Source organism: Myxocyprinus asiaticus, chromosome 25 (genome assembly GCF_019703515.2).
Source record: "Myxocyprinus asiaticus isolate MX2 ecotype Aquarium Trade chromosome 25, UBuf_Myxa_2, whole genome shotgun sequence".
Classification (NCBI taxonomy): Eukaryota; Metazoa; Chordata; class Actinopteri; order Cypriniformes; family Catostomidae; genus Myxocyprinus; species Myxocyprinus asiaticus.
The window spans coordinates 4,850,188-4,868,667 of NC_059368.1; the positions used below are offsets into that span (position 1 = coordinate 4,850,188).

Here is an 18,480-nt window from a genome sequence, read left to right on the forward strand (position 1 = left end):
GAGGGAGGAGACATTCAGAATCATTGAGATATAGGCAAACGCGCGCGCGCGCGCGCACATAAGCACATGAGTTCAAAGTCTTTCTCATAAACTGTTTGTTCAACTTCAATTTCTGTTTTATTTTCACATAACTGTGATCATTTTTCGGGTAGGTATGTGTATATTTGAGAACTTGTCAAATATACAGTTATGTGTAGGCTATATGTTAAATTGGTGTCCATTTCATGCACCTGTGTGGCTCTTAAAGCTTACATTTGACCGACAGCCTGATTTGAGGCATGACCCCCCACGCGCTCCCCACTTATCATCCTAAACGGGCACAAAACTCTTTCAGCGTGGGTCGGACCGTCACTGTCCCGGTCCGGTTACCAGTAAATACAGAAATGATAAACTTATAATAAACGTTGATTGGATTGGCTGCTAGGAATTAAACTGAATGAAAAGTGACCGCACAGCACAGAAGTGATCAAAAGCCAGTACTAAATTATTTTCAAAATAGCCTACTGGGTGGATTAAGACAAATTTTGTTTATTTAATGTAACCGACGGTAATTGGTAAGAAATTAGCTATTTCTTTCCACAATATTAAAACAGTCTTTAAATAATTCGTACGTTTTTTTTTTTAATTAATTTATTTATTTTTTTATTTGTGCTGTGAAATGTGTTTGAGAAACGTTCTGTTTTAAAACGAAATTTTCTCTTGATATTCGATCAAAAATAAAAATAAAAAATAGCCCCTTGTGATAATAACTAAGGACATGTAAAGGGAAATATTCGTTTTAACAGTTCATTTTTTTTTTTTTTTTTTTTTTTGTATCATGCAACTCGTCTCTCATTCAAATAAATAAATAAAATAAAATGATGGTAAAATAGATTAAGACCGCACTGTAAACAAGGCAAATAATAGAACAGAATGTTTAATTGTGTAAAATTACAGTGACACAATATAAATTAGTTAAACTTACGTGTTGTTGAAAAATCAAAATCCCAAAAAAATCCCAAAAACATGTAAATGGTAAAGCCGCGATGAAAAGAGAGACAAATAAAACTGGCCTGCTAAAGAAAACACAATCGACCTTAAAGAAATGTCCTCAAAAATCATCAAAAATGTTGAAAGCGCACTTGGTTCCTTATTAGGCGAAGATACAATATTTATTCCGTGTCTCCAGGGATGAGGCTGCTCTCTCTATTGTCCTCCCTTTCCTCAATGCTGATGCTTAATTTTCAAAACTTCTATATTACCAAGGGACCTACGACATCAGCCGGAGAAATACCCAGCAAGTACAAAATCCGAGCCAGGGAGCGCTTTGTGCAGAGGGGAGGCATTTCAGCCGCTTTTACCGACCACGCGAGGCGACAGTTCATTTTCACGCGCTATTTTGGGAATTTTTGCTTTCAGTCGTTCACCAGCGAGAGGAAATCGGGTTATTGTTTCGCGAGAATGTCAACCACATTTCCGGGACTGGTGCACGATGCGGAGGTATTTTAAATGTATTTCTTATCACCTCATAAAAACCATCTTTTTATTTCATTTAATTTAGCGTAGCATCACATAGAGGGAGATGATGCTCATTTTGCACAGCAGAATGGAGTTTATGATTTCTAAGGGGAGTTTACTGCAAGAAGAGGATAAATAACATGTTGGATTCGTCTGTTCAGTTCTGGTTAAAAAAAAAAAAAAAAAAAAACTTTTACTGTTTAGTTATGTGGAAAAATGGCTTTCGGTTGTTCAAGTCAAAGCCTCCACTGTGATTGCATCCATTTGCTTATTTTATTGTATTTATTTATTATTGAAATAATAATTATTGTGGTAGACTCATGTGTCTTACCTGCAGTAAAACTAGCGCAGATTGTTGGGACAAAAGGCTTGCAATAGTCTTGCACAGGTGTATTAACAAAATAGTAAAATAACACACTCCATGGCAAATGATAGACAAGTGAGGAAGGAAAAAAACCCACTGTGAGCTCGTGAAGCATTTTGCAGTGCGTTTCACGCACTCCCTCCCAGGCACTGAGAGATGACATCGCCGTCAGGTACTTTTCTAAAGACACTTTGAGCTGCTGTGTGTGTTTGTGTGTTTGGGGAAGGTTTGAGTTTCCGCCGCGTGAGAAATGCACGCGGATCGCTGCGAGCGTGTGTAAATGACATCCCTCATATTTTTCTCTTTTTTCCCCGCACAGATACGTCACGACGGATCAAACAGCTACCGTTTGATGCAACTCGGATGCTTGGAATCTGTGGCCAACTCGTCTGTCGCTTACTCTTCGTCGTCTCCGCTTACATACCCAGCTACCGGAACCGATTTTGCCTCCCCGTATTTTCCCACGAACCACCAGTACACGCCATTACACCACCAGTCCTTCCACTATGAGTTCCAGCACAGCCACCCGGCCGTGAACCCGGACGCGTACTCGTTAAACTCTCTCCATCACTCACAGCAGTATTACCAGCAGCTCCATCATGGCGAACCGGCAGACTTCATCAACCTTCACAACGCCCGGGCGCTCAAGTCCTCGTGTCTGGACGAACAGCGGCGGGAACTGGGCTGCCTGGACGCGTACCGCAGGCATGACCTGTCAATCATGAGCCACGGCTCTCAGTACGGCATGCACCCCGAGCAAAGACTGCTGCCTGGGGCGGGTCTGGGGCTGCCGCCACCGGGGGCCGATGACCTACAGGTACACATCACCGGCATTATACCGTTAAAGCACAAAATACACTCTCATATTTTCACATGCAGACTGCAGTCACTTTCACTGCCCGAACAGAAGAAATTATTGCCCGAGGGCTTGAACTTCTGGAGAGATTGAAACAAAATTCGAGGCCGAGCGACCGCTTTGTTTTCGGCCTTTTCGATGTACCACAACACATGTCTGGAAAGGAGAAGTTGTTCGAAATAATTAAACAGAATAAAAGCAATTATACACACAGGGATAGCGTAGATGTTTTTCACAATGCGAAAGATAACAGGCTTATTATGCGTTAAAATGGTGACGTATGCATATGAAATATTTTTTGACACGTTTTTAACCCCATATTTTTAAACGTTTGGAAGCAGCACATTTAAGCTGATTTAACTGGCAGATTTTACATGTTTAATATAGTGAATATTGAGAGGTTGGAATGCCAGTGCGCGTATGTCGGGCCTTGCTGCTGTAAAGCCGCCGTTTCTTTTTCCTCTCTTAAAAGGCGGATTAACGGCTTGAGAAAGTGCGAACAAAAGGAAAATCCTCCGCAGTAGAGCACCGTAGTTTATCCAATTTAGAACTTAACGTCAATCAACTGGTTATTTATGCACAGACATCTGAAACAGCTCAAGTTTAACTGGTGTGTCAAAAATATGTTAAGATGAAAATTGTTATAATTATCCATTCCTTTAAAAAAAAATATATAGATGAAATAAAATAAACATTTATTTCAGAGTAAGTGTAGCCTATTTACAGTTAAAATTATATTTTAGAATTGTATATAATTGGATGCTAATGGAATTCCGATTGTTATAGTAAGTTGTTGATTATTTAAAATGACAAAATATACAAAAACATAGTTTACATAATTAATAGAAACGATTATGCAAGAGTAGAGAACGCAATACAAAACGAATTAGCTATAATAATAATGTATATCCCTCTTTTTATTTCGTTTACTAATAATAGGGAAAAAAATATTGTTGCATAATTATTTTAGGTTGCCCATCACGTTTTCTTGCAGGGCGTATTTAGACAGTGTGGCCAAAAAAAAACAACGTTCACGAAATAGCCTTTATTTTCTATTAATTTTTTTTATTCTATTTTTAATTTTAACAGTCTAATTTGTTAGAAAACACATACTGTGTGTAAACCTGCGTTAATGCTGTCTTATTACTGATACAATATTAGGCTACACTAAACAATTTTTTTTATCAATTGTCATAAGTTTAGGTGTAAACATTGAGTTTAAAACAGAAATGTTGTTATTGCTGTCGCGTGTTCAGGAATACTCTGCACACGCTCACATAAAGGCTCACAGAAGAGGAAGAAAAAATAAAAAAACCCAGAAAGAAACATACGTCCCGTGAAAAGGTTTGGACCTTTCTTTGGTGCTGAATGAAATCGTGCGCTCGGTGAAGGCCGCGGAACAGATGCGGGCAGTCTCGTGCGCACAAGCGCATCTTTGAGCCGCTAAACAGATTTGGCACGCAGAACAATGGAAGCTGCCGCACCTTTAACACACACACGCGTAATTTATGCCTGATCCGACAGGTTTGTATATTGATTTTATAATCACTTTAACTGCGTGAAAAAGAAAAAATAGAGCAGGAGTTTGTTAAAGGGTTACAAGAGCACTCCAGTATGGTGTCAGTGTGGATGTGAGTGTGTGTGGGTGAGTCATGTGCTCTTTGTGTGTGTGTCTGAGTGTATGTGAATGTGTGTGTGTTGTGTGTCTGACTTGGCCTCCAGACTGGTCGTGGCTCCGGAGAGGGATTAAATATTTTCTTTTGATATATTTCAGTGTTCTTTTGACTGATGACATCACTGATAAACGAGAGTAAAATAATCTGTTGGTTTGACATCATAATGTAACAGATTCTTTTACCTCAGCAACTGATTTCATTAATTACCTGTAACCAAGGCACGTGATCAGTTTAATGTGTCGTGGGCCTACATGCCACGTCAAATACAAAACTGATCACTATGTATAAGATGCATTATTGATTATGATGTGTGTGTGTGTGTGTGTGTGTGTGTGTGTGTGTAGGGATCTGTAGACGCGCAATGCGGTCTCGTGTTAAATGGCCAAGGCGGAGTGATCCGGAGAGGTAAGATCACAACACATTCATGTACACACACATACAAACAGAGAACAAGAGAAACACACTCTCATAATTGTTTTTCTGTTTTCTATTCTAATTATTTTCCCAATTGACTGTATTTACCGTATTGTTTTTTACACAATAGTCCAAAAAGCACAAAGTAAAAAAAAAAAATAAAAATAAAAAAAAACCTATTGCTGTGTCAATATATAGGCTACTGCTTTCCAGTGACCTGATAGATACCTGATATTTTAAAATGATTAAAATTCATTGTTAATTTATTCATCTAACGTGAGCATTTTCTACCTAACAACAATAGTAAGAATCCAATAAAAATGGAGAAACTATAGATCTAGAATATCATTAATAAATAAATATATCTTTAAAAAAAAGTATTATTATTTATTTATTTGTAGTTTATTTATTTATTGCAATTGGAGCGCTCAAAATGAATAATGCGAATGTTCAATCAACAGGCCTAATACATTAATTCCTGTTACTGTACTATTATATATGATTGTTACAGAAAGAAAATAATAATAAAATAGAACAAATAAATAATAAACATTTCATTATCGGCAATTAATTTGTATATGGATCATATCCACTACGTGTTTACATGTTTCTTGCAAATACCGAAATAAACCCTTTTTTTGGTAGTGTTATTATTATTATTATTATTATTATTATTTATTTTTTAGTATTCGATAATTTCCTTAAGCAAAATTTCCAATTCGCATTCTGTTACCTATGCCTACTAGAATTACATTTTGAAATCATTTAGATTTTATTAACGCAAATTGCACGTAATTTCGTTTTACTGCTGTTGTTGTTGTGTAAATGGTCTTGTTTTTTATTTTCACGGTATTGTTCTTTTATTTAAATGATGTTAGGCCTATCTTTGCCATGTCGATCCAGCTGGATTAATTAAGAGAACGCATAATTAAAGAACTATTTTCTGAAGTTCAACGCCTGATAAAACACACATTTCTCAGGTCATTTTCCACTGAGACGTTCAATATTTCAGAAGAATTTCGACGCATTTTGTAAAATTACGCGTCTTACGTGCGTGACTTGAATTGTGTGCCACACGGTGAATGTTTCTTAGTATTTTTTTAATATCAGTCTCATCTTTGTCTCTTCAAAGAAGAAGCGGATCGACACACATGTGGAATTTGCCATAAAGCGAACGATGTCTTGGGCGCTTAATTTTTAATAAACTCTGTCTAGGTGTTGGGCTCGCCATCACTTCCAGTTAATGGTGTGCAGGATTTTGCCGCGAGCTCCGCCGCTCCAACCATCACAACCAATAATCATTGCTTTACCTCGCGCTCCTGTATCGATAGCTTCTCGTGCCTCGGGCGCACGCTTTGATATGTTAATGCCGCGCGGCTCCAAATTCAGTGGAGATCATATTAATGTTGTTCACACTGACTGCAGAGCTTTGGCTTCGTTGAATATTCAAATAACCTTTTTCAAAAGAAATCACTCAAGAAACGAAGATCCCACTTAGAAAAGTCGCCTGTGTTTTAATCATGATTATCCCTCTTAGCTTTCAGGAATTTGATCAAGCTTCACCCCGCCTTAACACACACACACACACACACACATGCACGCACGCGCTGTGTAGACTCACTGTATGTGTTATTGCATCTCGCTCTGTCTCTCTGTGCGCGCGCTCGATTAAGCGCTCGCGTGTGTGTTTTTGCTGGGTGATGCGCGCGCCGTAAACACACACAGCCACACCCACTACAGTTGAAATAGAAACAGAATGACATTTGGCCTATGTCTTTTTTCCCCTTTAATTTTCGTGGCAAACTCGCAAAAAGCGCTTGATTCGCTTTGTGATCGCTCGCGCGCTGCCTCGGGCTACTCTCCCTCGCGCTTAAATACCCGCTATTGCCTCTGGGCCCGGCGCGCGCGACCAGACTACCGGCAATAGCTCTTTTTCAATTGCCCTTGGCAACATAAAATACAAACTACTTTGAATCAAAACATTTTTGGGTGGAATTAATGTGAAGTGAACTTGCATGCTAGCATAGATCTTGGGTTTGTCAGAGCGCTTTAGGGTGACTGATGAGAAGCAGGTTAGAGGCCCACTAGCCAGAAGACTCCTTCAGGAACACACACATTCGCATACTCACATTCACTTTCACACACGCACACACACATGGTTAAATAAAGTAGCGGACCTATTCATTCCAGAGCAGTTTGAACATGCATTTTGTAGATCTTTAAAACATAAATTAATCTAACAATATGGATTTGACATACAAAGCTACATTAATGCACACTGCCTAATATTTCATATGAAATGAGATGTGCAAACACCAGTAGTCCTTTATAAAACATAATTATACAACTATTTAAACTGCTGCCCCTGCAGTGTGCTGTCCTATAGTTTCAATGTATGCCACACCCAAGGCAGAACAGCATATTCTAGGTTCATTACAAGTTAAGCTCAATCGACAGCATTTGTGACATTATGTTGATAACCAAAAATTAAATAAATAAAATTCTCAAAAGAAAAAAAGTAGCAACAATCTGGGTTCCAGTGAGGCACTTACAATGGAACTGAATGGTGGCCAATCCGTAAACGTTAAAATACTCACTGTTTCAAAAGTAAAGCCATGATGTAAACAGTATGCGTGTTAACATGATTTTAGTGTGATAAAATGGCTTACTAACCTTTTCTACAACTTCATTGACCATGACGGCGTAACACCGCAAACAACTGCAAAAACAACAATTTAAACAACTTTACAGCTCAAATAATACACGCACTTTAAAAGAAGATTTATATATCAGCTCCGATTTTTGCCATTAAACCCTCCAAAAAATTCTGTAAGCCTATCAAATAAATAGATTTATTTAATAGACCAATTTCAGAACCTTGCACCTAACCCTGGCTTTCTCTCAAAAACTGAAAAGGCAAACACCACAACTGGTCATATCCAAAGGTTTCATGTGCTATGTTTTTGTTGTTGTTGTTGTTGTTGTGTACAGGTGGCATGTGTGTAGTGAATCCTACAGACCTGTTCTGCTCTGTACCAGGAAGGCTTTCTCTACTCAGTTCTACCTCAAAGTACAAAGTCACAATCGCTGAAGTCAAACGGCGCCTTTCTCCTCCAGAATGTCTCAATGCCTCACTACTGGGTGGGATATTAAGAAGGTAAGGGGTGCACTTTTGGCATACCCTGAAGCTCAGTCATTGTAAAATAATGCACATTGACAGAGTTTGGAATTTTTTTGACTCATTGCTTTATTATTTGGAAGCATCACACTCCAATTCTGAAACCATTTCCTCGAGAATAACAGAAGCTTAGAGCCCAAAGTTAGTGTTTGTTGGCCTACATTTAGCTGCATTCAGTCATGTGGCTCCAAATGAAACAAAGATCTCCATATCTGTTCTCTGCCAACTCCAGATTTTCTTGAATTCCAAGAGTAGCCTACTAATAGCAGGAACAGGTATTAACACAAAATAATCATTGGAGACATTGGAAGCTGTGAAGTGGTGCTAACTGCAATGGAAATTTCGGCTAAAATTATTTTAGCCTTTCAAATGAGTTCATTAATAAAACCTGAAAGCCCCAGAAAAGAGGGAAAAGAGACAGGACATGGAGTCCTGGACACTTAATCCACATATAAAGAAGGGAATGTGGATGGATGAGAGAGAGAGATGGAGAGTGGGAGAATGAGAACAGTGAAGCTGAGGTTCCATTATTGATGAAGGACACAGACTGAAGAGCAGAAATGAGGCCAGTGACGAGAAGAGACACACGCTCACACATACACAAACATTCACTTACTCATTTTAAACACACAGGACAGCTTATCATGGTAATGCACACGTTCATTAACGCCTACAGAGAAACATGAATCACCAGAAAACGCTGCTAATCAGGTTGATACTCTGTTCTGATAAAACATTCAGAATGTCTAGTCTGTAAAAAAAAGATTTTAAAAAGAGAGATATGGGTCACTAAATATTTGATTACCCTTTACCAGGGTTGTAAAAAGTACTCTGAAATTATACTTAAGTGAAAGTACGGATACTGAGTGAAAATTTTACTCAATTAAAAGTCCAATTATCTAGCCAAAAACATACTTGAGTGAAAGTAAACAAGTGTTCACATTAAACTGTACTTAAGTATTAAAAAAGTAAAAAGTAACTTTTTTCCTAGCTAGAATGAAATCAAGAGAGGAGATTGTGTGAGAGAGGATGTTGTTAAATTCGATTGGTTTGTTAAGTCGCCTTTTTACTATCTCTGACGACGTCATATTTCTTCCCCAGTGGCATTCGCAGCCTGGTCATAGAATCATGTAACAATAAATACATGTTTGCAAAATTAGTTTTATGTGGCCTGTTGTACGTAACACGGCAATTTCCTGGTGGAATGAACACTAGAGATGCTAAAACAATGACTTATCCCCCTTCACTCAAATCATGAGTAAAACGGCAGATTATCATAAACACTTTTTACTTTGTTCCTCACACAATGCTATCTTATGACATATAAACACTTTTACTATAGAGCATGACACATTTTAATATTTGCATTACATAACCGACTACATTTACAAGCTTGTTTAAGTTGTTTAAATCAAATTGCACGGTAGCTCAACTGATAAAGCACGGACAAAGGACCGGTGTACGAGTGCTGAAGAGCATGCATCATTTACACGTTTTTAGATATAATAGCCTGAGCTCATTATACATTCAGTTATGAAAATATTTTTATAAAAACTTATTTGTAGTGTTTTAAAAATACATATATATTCCCAAAATGAGGTGAAATGAGTTGGATTGTGATGCTGTTTGGTCTTAAATAGTTAATTAATTAATAAATCTCATCTTTGAAAATGTGAGGGCGCAACAGTTCTCGTGTGTTCACTTAGGCCACATCTGGTTTAATCGGTTTAAGTTCAAATCCTCCGTTTTCAGTTTCCTAACACCATAATTTTCCAAAGTTGGTTTGCGTTTTCCGGGGAGGAATACGCCGTTCTAGTGTGGATGAGAGACGTAAATGCTGCAAAACTGACACTTTTCAAAAGAAAATGCAGGACAAATATTAGAATATTTAGACTGCATGATAAATGTAAAAATGCTTTGAGCTTCACTTTTTCCAAAAGACTTTACTTTGTGCCAGACGTGAAGGATATGTGGTTACTAACAGTGTAACTAGAATGTGACTGATCAATTGTATATTTGCAAGCATGATGTTGATGTTTTTTCTCCATCTGTGTGGTTCAGGGCCAAGTCAAAGAACGGCGGTCGCTGCCTCAGGGAGAAACTGGACAGGTTGGGACTCAATCTCCCAGCAGGCCGAAGGAAAGCAGCGAACGTCACGTTGTTGACCTCTTTAGTAGAAGGTATGGAATCATTTGAGCTTTACTGGGTGCTTTTGAAATACTGGTTCGGTTGTAAATTGTGGAATAGACCTTTTTCACAGACTGTTATACTATTATACTTTGTGTTATATTGCCCTGGAATTAGTTTTAGCTGCTGAGAGAGTGACAGAAAATTTGGCATCTTCTCCCATTTTACTGTCTTAATCCACGCCCTCTATTTTCTTCCTCTTCTGGAAAATCATTGAACAGTAATAGTTTTTCGTTTGCTGTTGGAGCAAATGGGTAAGTGAAAATAACATTTACCACTGTCGAAGTTTACCCTGCAATCTTTTACTTCCGTGTTCCAAAACCCGGATGGTGAAAAAGGTCTATTGGACTTTTTAATGATAATGTTATTTGAAAAGACTCTTGTATAGTGAAAGCATCATGGCAGTTTTTCAGACAGCACATGAATTTGTGTCTGACATGGAATATCATGTTAATACTAATGTTACATATTATCGCAATGATTGATTTGATGCTAGATTTTGGTACAATGATTGTCATATTCAAAATGATTTGTTTTATTGAATTTGTTTTTATTGGAAGTATTTTTAACTCTAAGATTAATACAAAATAGCCTTGATGAGACAAATGATATTGGGAACTTTGTGTATGCAGATTTACTTTACGATAGGTATAATATTACACAGAAATGCATTTCCAGGATTTAAACAAAATTACTTAAAAATCATTGTCAGAAATGAACTTTTCTCTTTGATTTTCAGGGCATTTTTACCTGTATAAGGGTTTCTAATCATACAAAAATTCTCTGTGTCATCATTTCATGTCAAATACTTTAATTTATTAACATAAATTCTCAATATGAATAATTAGATCTTATATTTTATGTAATAATATGTATACCTAGGCCTAGAATTGATTACTAAGAAATATATCAGATGCCACAAATAAAAAGTCCTCATTGTTTTGTTTTTTTAACCTACTTGATATTGTTTTTACATCTGAGTTTAATTGTCCACTCACATTTTCACCCTATTTTCCTTAATAATACCAGTTTTTACATGCTTTTTTGCAATTCAACAGGTCCTTTGCTTTGAAATCTGAGAAAGTTTATCAGAAATGCCTAATATTGATGCATTTTGTTTCTTCATATTTGTTTTGAGACAGACAGCTTGTTGCTCATTACACAGAATGTTTGAAATATGTTTTAGCCTATACATAAAAAACAAGATCACTCATTATCTCTACTACATAACTTCACATGTTTATATGCAGGCAGAATCTTTGCTCAATGGAAATCAGAGTCTGAGAATAAATATGAGGTTTGAAAAAGATGGTTAATTAGTCTGAGGTGAATAAAGTCTCAGACTGATGCATCTTTCTCTGTTTCATTCAGCACAACTCATCCTTCATTCTTTCTGTGTTTATGTGTGTTCAGGTGAAGCATTACACCTGGCTCGGGACTTTGGTTACACCTGTGAAACGGAGTTTCCGACCAAAGCGGTCGGGGAGCATCTCGCCCGCCAGCACACGGAACCAAAGGAACAGAACGCACGCAAGAAAATGGTGCTGGCCACCAAGTAAGAAAACAAATCTTTAGTAAAATATAAAGAACAATAAAGCTGACCAATAAGTACTATAACATATAGAGTTATTCATTGCAAACAAAATAAGAAATCCCAAAATGGTTGTCTTTAGTCCAGTCTGTCTGCATACAAACTCCCAAAAATACAGATCAACTTATAAACAAAGATGCAATAATGCACCTTTAAGGAATTAAATATTGGAAGAGTCTTTATAATTGAGGATTGAATGAAAAGACACATGTTTGCAGAGATCTCATTAACATCTCCTTTGTGCATTAATTATGAGGATTGCCGCTTAAGCTTATTATGAGACAAAGCCTGGCTGCAGCATTTCTCTGTGTTTGAGAGATTTCTCCTTGTAACTTGGGTTTTGTGTGGTTGTGTGTCTCCTCAGGCAGATCTGTAAGGAATTTCAGGATTTGTTAAGTCAGGATCGTTCACCGCTTGGTTCTTCTAGACCAACACCTATTCTGGACTTGGACATTCAGAGACATCTAACGCACTTCAGGTAAACACACAATGAAACCCCTAGATTAAAACAAAGTACACATACTAATAAAAGTATGGTTATTGATTATGATTTTCAATCGTCTGTTCTAGTCTGATCACGCACGGATTTGGTACGCCAGCGATTTGCGCGGCACTGAGCACCTTTCAAACGATTCTCAGTGAAATGCTTAATTACCTGGAGAAACATTCAGCCAACAAGAGCACAGGAACGCCTGACACCAGCCAGATCACCTCCAACTCTGACAAAACACTCCGCAAAACCACCGAGGCACCAACGAAGGATGGTAAAATTGAGAAAACGGAATGACTCTGACTCTCCTCATGAGGCAGGAATGGCCACTTTCCCACTTCCTGATCGAAGCCCTGATGGGCAGGCCCTGGCTTCGATGGGCGGGGTTAAAGGGTTTTTTATTCCATATCTGTTTATTTATAAAACTGGCATAACTTCCCATGACCTCAGCTTTCCCTGTATGTGAGTCTGTCTGTATGTAGAAATCAGTCACATCATTCTCACTATTCAAAACACAAAGCATTTTCATTATTTTGTAAGTTATTGAAAAAGTTATTTTGCTTAAGGTTTGTCTGTATGTAATTAGTTTAAATAATGCTTTTAAAAATGGTAATATCTTTTATTAAAAGATTCACACCATTTCTGGCAAGGCCTGATTTTGGGTCTGTTTGGAACTGTAAATTATTACAAGCAACTTTCCCTGTTGCTGTTAGTTACTGTATATTGTGCATGTTGAACTTTGTACACCATCTAAAACTGACATTCCCCACCAATGTTCCAGAACACAAAATCTTGACTGCATTTGTAAAGAAGTTATGTATAAATATATAAATTCAATCTTTTCTTGTAGGCTTTGAACTACATATATGAAATAACAAAACATGCAAACTACTGCTGTTCAATAAAGCATATTGCTGAAAGTCTTATATTAATTCACATGGCTGGGTTTGAATTATTGTTGGGGGCGGGCGGTTATTAATAAGAATCATATTTTGTCTGCATTTGCAATGATACATTTATTGATTTGACACTGCAGTCACATCCATTATTTTTACAACCTGTTACAGCCGATAATTCTCACATATCTGCTTCTATTCTCTAAATTCTACCTGTCAAATGACCTTAAGTTTTTGCAGATTAGTTTTCAATGAGTTTAAAGAACTTGACTTGCTGATTCAGGTGTGTTAGATTAAACCTTAAACTCAATGTTTAATCTACCGGTTTTACTTTGTTTTCCATAGACTCATTGCAACACACTCTCACGGCGAAATCGTCAGGATTCGTACGACTTTTCTCAATTTGGCTAATTCGTGTATGGTGCGACCGCACTCCTTTGAATTCATACGACTTTCACTACAGCTGGATATCGTTTCCATCCATTATGCGATAATTACTTGCTTCTGTCACACACAACAGCTTGAACTGTTTTAATTCCAGAACTGTAGTCACAATAAAACTAATCTTGATTCTTTGGGCTAAATATGTATTTATTGCATATGGGATGAATTTTAGATGCAGTTAAAAACATTTAGAAAATGTAAAGTTTGTTTTCATCTTCAAGCTGGATAAATAAGCCCCACTGGTCATTAAAAGCACAACATGATGTTGCAACAGCAGGAATTTTGCAAAGTCAATAACTGACATATCGACGTGAAGGTTTTCATAAGATAAAAGCGACTCAAATTCATATTCATATTTTAAGGAAACAGCTGTCTGATCTCAGTAGGAAGAACATTTCAATATTCAGCTGCTGCTAGTCAAACTTAACGAATATCCAAATATCACTATCTCAAGAAAACCCATACAACTTTTACCCACAATTAGTGCGTGGATTGATCACGAGTATGTTTTTTTCCATTTGGGCAGTTGTAATTTCTGTGTGAAATTCAATACATTTCCACATTAATATAATATGCTAGAACATCCACTCGACCTAGTTTACGCAGAGTAATTACAAGTTAATGAGATAAAAATTCAAATGAAAATTCCTCATGGATACTACACGGAAGCCATGGATGCTCACTGCTAAACAATTGACACAATATATGTTTAAATGAAACTCATCAATTCTGAGAGTAAATTATTACTTAACCGCAGCGGCAGGGCCATAGCTAGTGGGGTGAAAGGTGGTAACGATTCTAGGGGCCCAAAGGTCCAGGGGGCCCCACAGCAAATTCTAAACTGTATTTTTTAATAGGAAAGGGGCCCAGAACAATGTACAGTCATTGGGGGGCCTAGATTACCTTGCTATGGCCCTGTGCATCGGTATAAGTGGATGAATGGAATTAATTCAATCAGATAAATGATATGCCACACATTTCGTCAGATTTAAGAGGTTTAAATGTAGCTACCTGTCAATTCTAGCTGTTGATAGGCCTATCAAATTATTGCTTCTAGAGAGGACATCCGATAAACTTCTGTTGTTTGTAAATAAAGGAAATTATAATTACCAGACTAGTCCTAAGCAAAACTCTAACTTACCCTACATTCATTTATAACTGTTTTTGTTTTGTTTTTTAAATGAGGATGTTCAGTATGTGTTGGAAGGAAAGTTTAGTCAGAGTTAGTAAACTTCTCAAAGTAGCCAAGCTGTAAAAAAAAAAAAATCATCCCACTAAAATTACGTTTAATCGCTGTCTTACATTTTTAAAGTAAAATCAAAATGGCGCCAAAGTTTGCCTACAACCTCAAGCGATAAAAATGATCGGCCACAAAATCGAGTTGAAACTGAAAACTACCCCACAGTTGGAATTTTTAGATCCGATGATAAGAAGCGTGTTTGTGAAAGTTATCATTCACACAGGACATCGTACATGATCTCATTCAAAAGAATCTGCTCTTGATCATGGCATCATTCTGACGACTGTTTTTCACATGAACTCGATGGATCTTTATCGTGTTACTCAAGCGCTCTCTTGTGGCCAGTTTGTATAATGACAATTGGAATGGCTGAGTTCTCCCAGACTTTTGCAAACAAATCAGCGCAATAATAAACGGCCTTTTGTTGGCTAACTTTTAAAAACATTCGACTTCAATTATACTCCATACTGACCAAATATATTATGTGTTGATGTGTGAAATATAGTGTGCATACAAGAGTTGACTTCTGTCGTTTTGTAATAGATGTGCACATTCTACTTTTTAGTGCAATATAGGCTACCAATGACAGATGCATTTGTGCACGTGTGTATGTGTGAGAATCGTGTGTGCTTGTGTTTTTGTGTTCATTTTGAGCTCTGAGAGAATTTTAATGTGTGATTATGTTAAATTCAAATCAAAGTCTGTGCAGAATGAGCCTACTTTCTCTCAAACTGTTTCGACATCTGTCGTGGCCTCTAGACATGCCCAGAGTGAGTGTGTATGTGTGAGGGTCTGGCGCTTTCTCTGTGGCAGCAGGGCTGCTGAAACATTAATTGCAGATTATTTTCACTCATCCATACGTCAAGCAGAATCTTAATGGCCAGTGCAACAGATCTTAGCTCAGTGCACTTGCAAAAAACTGGGTCATGCTCAGTTTGTCTTACAATGACAAAAATAAGACACAGTAGTACACATTTATAAAATTGCAGAGTACAGTACACGGTGTTGTAAAATTGCGAATGTGTTACCTGTATAACATATGGAATCAAGGATGTGTGTGTGTATTCTTGTTAACTCGTATTTGATCCTTTGCTGTGGTTTCATAACAGTCAAGCATGAAAATTATGGAATTGGCAATGAACAAAAAAATGCATAAACTCTCTAAATGCTTATAAGATAAGAGAAAATCCATGTTCTTTCTCTTTGACTGATTTTTTTGAAGCAAAGTGTATTTAAAAGTAGGCCTATGTGCTTGTGTTGAACTCTTACCTTTATATAATTATTACACTTAGATTGTTTTAAATGCAACAAAGTTATTTGCTTGACAAGAAATCGGAGTTTAATTATTATTATTATTATTATTATACATTTATAGCTACTTCTGTGAGGTACTCAACATTTCATCAGCTATTTATTTTAGTCTAATTTATTCAACTGTAACTTCTTTGCTATAGTGGATAGTTCTCATCCAAGTGACTAACAGCATAACAACAGAGATCGTCTCCCTGAGGAAGCCAGGAGTAAAATGTCTTGCTCGAGGGCAGAAAAAGATTGTGATCTCAGCGAAGTTCCTGGGTCATATTTTCTTTTTTCAAAGTCAAAGTGCAATTGTCAAATACAATATATAATATACAAGATATAGGGGCTTATTCATGAAACCAATGTAGCCAAGGTGGGCTGGACCACCCAGAATATTAGAGATTATTCTTTGACTTCAAATATATATTTAAAAAAAAAAAAAAAAAGAAAGAAAAAAAAAAGCATAAATCTGATTTCTGAAAGGACTTGGAATGTGCCACTTCTCTGTTGTTAAGGAAAATTTGGTAAAAAAAAACATTAGGTTAGGTTAGAGCCCCTAACCTAACCTGTTCCTTAACACTGTGTATGGAATAAAATAAAAAATAAATAAAAAAATTATATATATATATATTTGTGGGAATCATTAAAGCTCAAAAGCGTCAACAAAAATATGGAGAGCCCCTAACCTAACCTGTTCCTTAACACTGTGTATGGAATAAAATAAAAAATAAATAAAAAAATTATATATATATATTTGTGCGAAAACTTGGCCCATCCATTTTTATTGAGACCCACCCAAACGTTATTTCCTGGCTACGCCCTTTTTTTTTTTTTTTTGCATGAAAGCGATTCGTGTATAAATAGTTTTTCAGTTCAAAAAGGAATAATTTACGTAAAAAATGGTTTTAATAACGATTTATGTACAGATTTGTTCACACTGCTCATGTTTCACGATTCACGAATAAGGCCTATGAGCCAGTGAAATGTGTTTGCTGTAGGGCATCATTACTGTGCATTTATAAACCCTAACTAAAATAAAAAATTATGATAAAAATCCTTGTACATTACGAGATGACAGGGATTTTGATTCATCCCACTGACTCAAGCCTTATGAATGCGTTCACCAAAAAGATTCGTTCGTGTACATTCAGTAGGCTATTCATTTCTGTAAAACCTTGTAAGCCATTAGGTGGCGACAAATGTGTATAGCCTAATGTGGGAATCATTAAAGCTCAAAAGCGTCAACAAAGATATGGAGAGCCCCTAACCTAACCTGTTCCTTAACACTGTGTATGGAAATGACGCCCCCTTTTGGAGTTGGCGCAATCCTCTTCTGGAGTAACCCCGCCCTCTTTTGGAGATTCCGCCCCCATTGACCTTATTCACAGCAGCGCCATCTTTGATTTTTAATGGGAATGACAACAAGGCCGTGAAGGATAGACGTACAGTCTCTTCAATGGTCTGTGCTGCAGTTTAAATAGTTTTTGGATCGTTCCGCGGACGAAACATTGATAAAATATCTGTCCAAGAACATTCAGTAGCTATACAAAGAACTCCAGACAACATAAATTGTGGAAAATCAGATGTGATCTAGGAGCTTTTTACAGCTTTATGCCATTGAAGAGATGGTTTTCACTGAGAGTTTATCCCTCACAGCCTCGTTTCCATTTCCATTAAAAATCAAAGATGGCGCTAGCGTGAATAAGGTCTATTTGAAGATCTCCGGCGTCCAGCTATACCTAGCAAATTCGTAAAAATAATAATAATAGTAATAAAATAAATAAATAACGACATAACAGACACCCGTTGAACGAGAACGATTAATTCTCATAAAATATTCATTAAAACATTGATTCGTCACGAAAATGATCAGATGAACGCTACACTTATGAACCAAACACCCAAAGTTTAAAGATAATTAGCTGTGTCTAGCTGTGTCGACACTGAACCACGGATTGGCAGATTAGCTCACTGATTGACAGGCAGAAAGTCTTCTTCTGATTGGCTAAACAAACGATCTGACCGCGGCCCGCGGATATCTTTTCGCCGCTGTTTGCCGAGCCTATGGGTGCGTTCCATTCAGAAGGGATCATCCCTATGCCCTATTCACTTCGAAGACTTTTCCATCCACTGTGAGAACTTTGGAGGTCCGAAAAGTCTGGGGCTCCAAAATATTGTTTATTCGGAACTCACATGTTAAGTCATTTTTATTGGAAATTCAGTCTTAAACGACCTTACAGCATGACTATCATGTTTGTTCTCCCTTCAAAGTGCCCCTCGGGGGGTGATTTATCCCGTTGGGAACGCAGGGATATGTGATGAGTGATATTTCAGGGCGCAGTTCAGTA

At 37.2% G+C, this 18,480-nt stretch overlaps 1 protein-coding gene across 1 annotated transcript; it reads left to right on the forward strand.

The window, feature by feature from the left end:
• Positions 1-1,326: 1,326 nt before the first annotated feature.
• On the forward strand, positions 1,327-13,185 carry LOC127415667 (transcription factor AP-2-delta). The gene is made up of 8 exons (XM_051654479.1): positions 1,327-1,479; positions 2,181-2,678; positions 4,738-4,798; positions 7,799-7,964; positions 10,047-10,165; positions 11,586-11,727; positions 12,128-12,241; positions 12,334-13,185. Exons 1-8 carry the CDS (start codon positions 1,441-1,443, stop codon positions 12,548-12,550), a joined length of 1,356 nt encoding a protein of 451 aa, XP_051510439.1. The 5' UTR covers positions 1,327-1,440; the 3' UTR covers positions 12,551-13,185.
• The last annotated feature ends 5,295 nt before the right edge of the window (positions 13,186-18,480 follow it).

What these genes read in the sequence shown, in the direction of transcription:
- LOC127415667 (XM_051654479.1), top strand. Translation starts at nt 1,441, where the DNA reads ATGTCAACCACATTTCCGGGACTGGTGCACGATGCGGAG. An exon ending in CGGGGGCCGATGACCTACAG is followed by an intron (nt 2,679 to 4,737) that starts GTACACATCACC and finishes GTGTGTGTGTAG; the next exon opens with GGATCTGTAGACGCGCAATG. An exon ending in AGGCGGAGTGATCCGGAGAG is followed by an intron (nt 4,799 to 7,798) that starts GTAAGATCACAA and finishes TGTTGTGTACAG; the next exon opens with GTGGCATGTGTGTAGTGAAT.